General features: G+C 45.7%; 1 protein-coding gene across 2 annotated transcripts in view; it reads left to right on the top strand.

Annotated features, from left to right (window-relative positions):
• Positions 1-503: 503 nt before the first annotated feature.
• prss12 (serine protease 12) overlaps positions 504-9,562 on the top strand; it is a 153,114-nt gene continuing 144,055 nt past the window's right edge. For both annotated transcript variants that reach the window (XM_028804991.2, XM_028804990.2), the window contains exon 1: positions 504-1,323. In XM_028804991.2, coding sequence (XP_028660824.1) covers positions 1,005-1,323 — 319 coding nt within the window. In that variant the 5' untranslated portion in view covers positions 504-1,004. The remainder of the gene's footprint in view (positions 1,324-9,562) is intronic.

Below are 9,562 nucleotides of genomic sequence, written 5' to 3'. Positions count from 1 at the left end.
AGTGGCGAGGTGGTGCAGTAGTAGTGCTGCTGCCTTGCGGTAAGAAAGCGAGGGTTCATGTCCCTGTTCCTCCCTGTGGGGAGTTTGCATGTTCTTCCCGTGTCTGTGTGTGTTTGCCCTGAGACAGACTGGCTCCCTGTCCAGGATTTGTTCCAGCCTTGTGCCCTGTGCCAGCTGGGATTGGCTCCAACAGACTTCAGGACAAAACGGGTTTGAGAATGACTGACTGACAGTGCTAATTTCATCCTTGTACTGTACTCCTTTTTTTTCTTGAGGACTTCATAAATGTTGCATTTAAGATAATTCAGACAGCAGACTGTCAGTACAGGTTTGTTTTAGTATCACCTTGTTTGTAGCACTACCACGTGCCACCTTCTGTTTGCCCGCGACAATTGCAGGCAGCTCGCCCTGCAGCACTGGTGGGAGGGCCGGGGTGGTGACACCATCTGAAACACAAACCGTCCGTAAGTGAGCGCTTCTGACTGGACCGCAGAAGTTGCTCTGCAGGCGATCAGGAATGATCAAGCGAGTTTTCCTGCGTGCAATCTCTTCTTATTTTTAGGGGACACAGATGACTTTTTAGTCGTACCTGAGATTCACCTGTTCTGGAGATTTAAGACAAACGCGCTTAAAAGCCAAATGTCAACAGCTGGCATTCAGCCTCAGCTGATCAGCCAACCTGGCAGTGCAGTGCTACCGGGAGAATGCTAACTTTTTAATGAAACTGCATCAATGGAGCGTTGGATTAACGAGACTGCTGGGATTTCCAACAGAAGCACCTTCCGACTAGCCGTTTTTTGTTAAGGGGACCAAATCCCAGAGGCGCCCTTTCCGGTAATGCTGAAGCGAGCTCGGTGTCTTTGTAGCGCCTTTCCCTCGTTCGCGCTATATGAACAGCACCCAGCACAGAGCCTTGCTGAGTCCCATGCCGCTGTCGCTGCCTGCGGAGCACCGCGCAAGTCGGGGGCTTCACTCGAATCCTTTGTTGTGATAGAGGCAGCGCGATGAACAGACGGGGCTTCTACACTCTCATCTCCGTGCTATCAGTTACGGTATCGCGAGCTTCTGTTTTTCTCTCGCCGTTTAGCGACTGTCTGCACAACCGGGGCAGAGACGGATACTTCCAAGGAGCGATCGACGTGACCGAGTCCGGGGCCAAGTGTGTCAGCTGGAGTAACATTACCGGCTTCGTGGAGAAGTACCCCGGCCGAGGGCTGGGAGAGCACAACTTGTGCAGGAACCCGGACGGCAGGATCAGACCTTGGTGCTTCTTCCGAAACGACCGAGGGAGGATAGACTGGGGCTACTGTGACTGCAAGCAAGGTAAAGGAGTGGGGCCGGCCGTACCTGGTCACGAATTTCTAGGGGGACTCACAGCCGGGGCTGTTTATAGTACAGAGGCACAGTCCGCGAGCCACTGAGGGGGCGTTAAAGGAAGTGAAGAGGACAAAGGTGGGCAACACTAAACAATCTGATTGTTCTCTTTTTACAATGAGAGATTACGATTACACACTGCGATGTCATTAAACATTTCACGTGTTAAGAGGAAGCAACGAAGGGGCACTTTATTAACCTCTATACGAATAAACCCACTTAGCGAGCACTTAATACAACATAAATACTTAAAAGCGTTTAAAAGTAGCCAATCACACTCCAGTGACTTTCCTGCGTGGTGGCCTGGCGACCCGAATCTGCCCGGAGGCAGGGAGTATGGGTGACAGCTAGGTGGTGTCCTGGCCGGGCTTGGTACTTGCCCTGTGCCTTTTGGTGACAAAGGACTTGGATTAACCTAATTAGAAAATGGATGAACATTAAATAAATAATGTCTGGGATACTCAGCGGTACACCATTTACACATGACATACAAAAACCGTAATTTATCTGTATTTTTTATATAAATCTATCTATCTATCTATCTATCTATCTATCTATCTATCTATCTATCTATCTATCTATCTATCTATCTATCTATCTATCTATCTATCTATCTATCTGTGATGGGGTGATATAAATAAGTTACTGCATTCTTGTCACCCTTTTCATTTTAATTTCTTATATATATGATGGTTGTTATGCCCAAACAGTGGTTAGCACCTTTAGCTTACCAGTCTGCCCGCTGGGTTCAGGTGTGACTCCTGGCCGCTGTCCGTGTGGAATTTGGTGTTCTTGGTGGGTCTGCTTTCTGTTTGCTCCACTCCCACATCCCCTATTACTTGCAGGTTAGTGATATGTCAGCTGTATTGTGTAGTTGGCCCCAGTGGGCCGCAGTGGACCCTGCAGTGTTTCCTGCCTGATGCCCGCTGCTGCTTGGAGGGGCTCTGGTAGCTCAGCTGGTTTAAGCCTTATCACGTTAAGTACTGTGTAAAGGTTGATTTCTCAGTATAATGGAGAACATTGTCATGTTATTGCGACACTGAGTGTGAGTTGCGAGTAAAGCTCACTGAGCTTGTTCCTTATTGAGAAGTGGGTCACATTGAGAATTGTATAATGTTAATAATATAAAGTTGATTTCTGTCTTAAGTATACTTTTAAGTTGCGAATTTATACTTCAGGACTTCACTGTATCTTTAAACAGTAAAATTAAAACAAATCTCGTCTCAACTGATAAACACCATATCACACATTTTACTTTGGCACATTTTATTCAACCAAAAATAAGCCAACATGCAGAAGCCATTTGTGAAAAAGTGAGTGCCCCCTATGCGTCTGTAAGTAGCAGTGACTTGGAGGGGTCATTTGCTGTAGCAGTTGATTTGTTCCTGTTGTCGTTCTGAAGGACGCCTGGCCTGATCCAACCCAAAAGAATTTATATAACTGGATGGAATTTTTGTTCAAATGGAAATAAATTTGTCCACCTCGTTCTGCAAAATATCAAAAACTTCAATGCCCTCTTTTGGATTTTTCTATTATTTTTCTGCTGAAGTGTCACAAAGGGGGGCTGCCAACACACGCTGCACATTGTTTGTAGATCCCAAGAGATATAGAAGGGTTTATGATTTTTCCGATGTGAGCCTAGGGCATCATTCCTTCAAGGAAAAGCTCAATTTTAATGAACATTATCATTTTTACTTTGACTTCATGAAGCACTAAGCACTACTGAGCACTAAGGGTTATTCCCATTAATGGTTTAATATCCAGAATTTAAACCAGAAATAAACTATTGAAAAAAAAATGAAAAGAGTCCTCTAGGTTGGTTTATTGAAAAGATTCTTTGGAAGTTTGAGAGTCTGTAAGATGAAGGAATTTGCAGTTTTATTTCAAATTTGTGAAGTGTGTGTCATCAGCAGTTTGACCTGCACTTTGAACCTCTCTTAAGAAAAAAGACAGAATAATTAAAAATAGATTTGATGTTGAAAATGTGTTGATAGTTTATTTGGCAGGCGGCCATGTTTCCAGATGTTCGTACTGAAGTATTTGCTGTGAGACTTGACTATCAGGGACATCGATTAGTGAGCGCAGCAGTCAGGGTCAGCCCTCTTTTTATATATTGCACCATCAGGGCTGCCAGATTTGACTGTCACTTTACGGGCCAGCCATCGTCACAATCTCAGCCAATCATGCCATGCTGGTAAGTCCCACCCAGCATGCTGCAAACATCCGTGAATATCAGTCATGTGATTGGTGAATTGGTACTAGATTTGCATAAGTAGACGGGGCTATGTAGTTACATTTTGGGAGTTAGTCAGTCAGTCATTCATTCTCAAACATGCTTAGTCCTGAACAGGGGGTCTGCTGGAGCCTATCCCAGGTAGCATAGGGCGCAAGGCAGGAACAAGTCGAGTGCAGTGCAAACACACACACAAACACACACTCACATCCATCCCAAGCACGCACCATTTCACCTGACCTGCATGTCTTTGGACTGTGGGAGGAAAGCCATGCAGACACGGGGAGAACATGCAGTTTGGAAGTAGTTTTGACAGCATAAGTGCAATATACTGTACATGTTCATATTGTGCAGATAGTGCAAATGGTTCATAAAGTGGCTCAGGTTGTGCTATATTAAAGCAGTGGTGCAAGTTTACAGTGAGGTAATTGTAATTCTAAGTACAAACAGTTCTGCCTTGAGCACTTGATGGACTGATTGAGTGCGTTTATAGTTCTTGAGATGAAACTGTTTCTGAACCGTGAGGAAAAGCTCTGAAGCATTTGCCAGATTGGAGTGGAATGAGTGGATGAGTGGAATCCATGCAGAAGATTGTGGCTTTTCTGAGGCACCGTGTGCTATAAATGTTCTCCAGGCCTAGATGTTGTATCCTGTTAATCCTCTGTGCTCTCAACACAACCTGCTGTAGAGCTTTCTGATCAGCTGCTGTAGCGCGCTGATTCCACACTCAGATACAGTGCATTAAACTACTCTGAGTGGTGCACTGACTGTGACAATGCTAAAGCAGCCATGGTATTTGGAATAGTTTAGCCATTCTGTGGACCATTATATTGTTACAGGTTGATTACAATCAGATGCCTTAAACTAATAAACAATATGCGGTTAATTTCAGTGTCTATGATAAAGCTGCATCAGGCATGTGAATCTAAAAAAGAAAGGGAAACCACACAGGAATAGTAGCACTGCTTTGATGCTGGGTGCCGCCAGTTTGCAAAACCGAGCCAAAAACGTGCGTACACCAAGGGATTGAGCTGGCATGAAAATGTACGAGGCTTTACGCCAAGTTTAGTTTTTATACATTGCGATGTTAGCATGGAAACAGGCGTACGCAACATTTTTCTGCGTATGCACTGTTTATACATGAGGCCTCTGGTGTTTTACTGGATGTCATGTCTCTTATCGTCACTATTCTTCAGCAAGAAAATAACCTTTAACTTATTTTTAAGCCTAAGTAACACAATTGTGAACGTCATGGCGAAATACAACACATTTTGTTCACACAGGAACCATCCTTTGAAAAAAATAGGCTGGTATAGTTTAAAGTTTTATTATGAATGTAGCATCCAAAGGTCATGTGAAAAGACAATTTACTCTCAGGAATTAATAAACTATATAAAAACAATATTAGAAAGGATTACTTACTAACTGTTCTGCAGCTTTTTACCTTCGTATTGTCTCAATGACAACTGACTGGTATTAAACGCACAAGAGTGGAGTCATATGTCGTTAGGTAGGGAAGGAAAAGAGGCGATTTCATAGACTAAAGGGACGTGGAAATGCAAACAGACATTTTCAGTCTTTACAAAATCGCCCCCCAGTTTCAAGAAAAATAGCCCGAAATTAAGAGTCACTCACATCCAAGCCATTTATTTTCACGCAAAATGGATTTAGAAACAGCTTGAGTGTGCATTAAATCTATCAATGATGTGCACCAGCTCTATATTAAATGTTCAATAGAACTCAATAGAAACCTAAGAAATATAAGAAACCTGACGGACGAGAGGAGACCACTCAATCCATCAAGCCCGTTTGTTTAGCTGATAGCTAAGATGTCCCAATATCTCCTCCAGATTATTCTTCAAGGTTGTCAAGTCTTAAAACTCTTTCCACGTTTCTATTCTCAGAGTGCAGTCAGGTGAAGTGGGTCACTGTGGGTCAAACATCCAACTTTGGGTTTCACAGTCCGGTGCTGTGGTCACCAGGCTCTTCTAACATCATGGGCTCAGGGAGGTCACACAGTGAGTTTGAAGCTTCTACTAGACCCCATAAGGGCAGACCCAGCAGGCCTCCAAGTAGCATAGACTATTCGCTTGATAATCACAGAACCTATATTGATATATCCTTTTATTTTTACCCATTCTACCTGTATGTGGACTCTTAGAGTGTCATTATGCCATCCATCCTCATAATACCCAGGGTGGTGGCTCTACGGCTTGGGATCTGTGCTGGTACCTGCCATAAGGGATCCCACTCTGTTTGGATCCCTTGAGCAATGGCCCTTAACCTGAGAATTGTTCCAGGGTGCTGTACAATGGCCTCACAAAAGGACATGCAGAATGTTTTTTTTTAACATTTTATTGAATTTATTAAAATCAAGTAACATTCCATACAAGAAAGTCGAGCTTTACAAAACTAGTCAAGTCAAGTCAAGTTGGGGAGCATGTGCTGGTACAGTGTGTTGCTGCACCCACCACACGACAAAACAACTCGGGATCCCGGTTGACAACCCCCAAAGTAGACACGTGGTCCAGTGCCACCCTCCGGAAATGACCCTCTATCTGCCGCAGCCATGTGTTATATGGGTGACCCCTTGGCCTGGTCCAGCCACTGGGGTCCCCAACAATGAGGATCTTACCAGCTGGATCACCCTCAGGGAATCACGCCACATGGCCATACTGCCGTAACTGACGCTCCCTCAAAATGCAGGTAATGTGCCTCATTCGGGACTCCATGAGCAACAGCTCATTCAACACAAAGTGCTACAGGCAGGCCATCAGGGAGCACCTGGAGCACATCTGGGAGCAGTATAAAAGGGGCCGCCTCACTCCATTCAGGGAGCCAGAGTCAGGAGGCAGAGGACAGAGCTTGAGAGGAGAGGAGAGGTGTGGAGGTGGCAGAAGAATAAGGAGAAAGATAATAGAAGGAAAAGGACTGTGAGTTTCTTGTGGCTGTTTGGTGCACTGTGTTGTGTGTGCAGAAGAAATAATATATAATAAAAGAGTGTGTTTTGGGACATTCTGAGTCCATCTCAATCTGTGTTCTGGGCGTCTTTCACAGTGAGTATATTAAATGATGCCATGATAGTAGAGTCAGTGCCATGAAGCAGAACAGCGTTTCTGGTAGGACATGGTGGCCAGTGCTATATTTAGTGACGCCATGATGGTAGACTCTGCGCAGGCAGTGGCTCCCGTTGTATTGTGACTCTGCCCTGGATAAGCAGGATAGGAAGATGGATGGATGGAATTTCTGGCTTTTTGACATGTAAGGATGCAGCAGAGATTGATGCGGTGTTAGTTCTGCAGTTTCATGCAGATGTGTTGGCCATTACCCAGATTTTCACACCACATTCTAGTCTCATCTAAATTTGCTCTCTTAGAGATTATCACTTCCCACTTAAAGATGCCCATAGTTAGTTAGGCTGAAGACATGCTATGTGGGGTCTGCGCTGCATACCATGACGCCTTCATGGCCCTGACAGATATAGGCTGTCTGTCCATGGAGTCAAACGTGACTCGGGGCTGCAGGCCGTGCTGGCCGGCCGGCTGTATTGTATTGTGCTTACTGCTCACATTCTTGAAGGGTGTCACTTTCAGTGCATTCTTAAAAGAGGACACTCTTTATGATAAGGCTAATTTAGAAGCTGTAATAGTTCACATAAAAAAAGAAATGGATTTCCCTGTCAAACTTTAAAATGTATACACTTACCGGCCACTTTATTAGGTACACCTGTTCAACTGATTGTTAATACAAATATCTAATCAGCCAATCACATGGCAGCCACTCAATGCATTTAGGCCAGCCTTGTCAAAACGGCCTGCTGGAGTTCAAACTAAGCATCAGAATGGGGAAGGAAGGGGATTGAAGTGACTTTGAACATGGCATGGTGGTGCCAGATGGGCTGGTCTGAGTATTTCACAAACTGCTGATCTACTGGGATTTTCACACACAACCATCTCGAGGGTTTACAGAGGATGGTCTGAAAAAGGGAAAATATCCAGTGGGCAAAAATGCCTTGTTGATTCCAGAGGTCAGAGGAGAATGGCCAGACTGGTTCAAGCAGATAGAAAGGCAACAGTAAGTCAAATAATCACTCGTTACAACTGAGGTATGCAGAAGAGCATCTCTGAACACACAACACGTAGCAGATGGGCTACAGCAGCAGGAGACCACACCAGGTGACACTCCTGTCAGCTAAGAACCAGCAACTGTGGGTACAATTCACACAGGGTCACCAAAATTGGACAACAGAAGATTGAGAGGAGTCTTGGATTTCTGCTGTGACATTTGGATGGTAGGGTCAGCAACATGAAAGCTTGCATTCATCCTGCCTTGTATTGATAATTCAGGGTTGTTGTGGTGGTGTAATTATGTGGGAGATATTTTCTTGGCGGGGTGGCGCAGTGGTAGCGCTGCTGCCTCGCAGTTAGGAGACCCGGGTTCGCTTCCCGGGTCCTCCCTGCGTGGAGTTTGCATGTTCTCCCCGTGTCTGCGTGGGTTTCCTCCGGGCGCTCCGGTTTCCTCCCACAGTCCAAAGACATGCAGGTTAGGTGGATTGGCGATTCTAAATTGGCCCTAGTGTGTGCTTGGTGTGTGGGTGTGTTTGTGTGTGTCCTGCGGTGGGTTGGCACCCTGCCCAGGATTGGTTCCTGCCTTGTGCCCTTTGTTGGCTAGGATTGGCTCCAGCAGACCCCCGTGACCCTGTGTTCGGATTCAGCGGGTTGGATAATGGATGGATGGATATTTTCTTGGCACACTTTGGGCCCCTTAGTACCAACTGAGTATCATTTCAATGCCACAGCCTACCTGAGTATTGTTGCTGACCATGTTCATCTCTTTATGACCACAGTATACTCATCTTCTGGTGGCTCCTTCCAGCAGGATAACACGCCATGTCAAAAGCTCAAATCTTCTCAAACTGGTTTGTTGAACATGTCAAGGAGTTCACTGTACTCAAATGGCCTCCACATTCACCAGATCTCAATCCAAAAGAGCACCTGTAGGATATGTTGGAATGGGTGATTAGCATCATGGTTGTGCAGCCGACAAATTTGCAGCAACTGCGTGATGCTATCGTGTCAACATGGAGCAAAATCCATATTGAAGAATGTTTCCAACACCTTGTTGAACTGATGCCATGATGAATTATGGCAGTTCTGAAGGCAAAAGGGTGGGCAGCACGGTGGCGCAGTGGTTGCACTGCTGCCTCGCAGTAAGGAGACCCGGGTTCGCTTCCCAGGTCCTCCCTGCATGGAGTTTGTATATTCTCCCCGTGTCTGCGTGGGTTTCCTCCGGGTGCTCCGGTTTCCTGCCACAGTCCAAAGACATGCAGGTTAGGTGGATTGGCAATTCTAAATTGGCCCTAGTGTGTGCTTGGTGTGTGGGTGTGCATATGTGTGTGTGTCCTGTGGTGGGTTGGCCCGGGACTGGTTCCTGCATTGCACCCTGTGTTGGCAGGGATTAGCTCAAGCAGACCCCTGTGACCCTGTGTTCGGATTCAGTGGGTTGGAAAATGGATGGATGGATGAAGGCAAAAGGGGGGTCTAACCCAGCATGTGCGAGGTGTACCTAATAAAGTGGCCCGAGAGTGTATTTATAGTGTGAGTATATTTTTATACTGTGGTGGACGGCAGTGGTAAAGGGGTCTGTTGCACTGAGGATGGAGGCCTTGGTTAGCTTGTGAGACTCCAGAGGCATTTGGCAGGTAATGTCAGGCCAAGCAGAGCGCAGCAATGACAGTTACAGAAACAAAAAGCTGGCTGTGGCAGGAGTTTGGTGAGGCCATAGAAGGTGTCTTTTGGTTGGCAAATGGTCAGGTGATTTAGAAGAGTGGAGCAGTGCAATGCCAATGTGGTTAGTAGCAGGGATGAAGTGCTGCTGACCTCATTCGGGGATATAGTCGGGCAGTGGATGGAGCTGTTCGAGGATCAAGACCCACCATCCACCAATACATGATCT

Source organism: Erpetoichthys calabaricus, chromosome 7 (genome assembly GCF_900747795.2).
Source record: "Erpetoichthys calabaricus chromosome 7, fErpCal1.3, whole genome shotgun sequence".
Taxonomy (NCBI): Eukaryota; Metazoa; Chordata; class Cladistia; order Polypteriformes; family Polypteridae; genus Erpetoichthys; species Erpetoichthys calabaricus.
The sequence above is the reverse complement of the archived record's forward strand: the minus strand, read 5'-3'. Positions and strand labels throughout refer to the sequence as shown.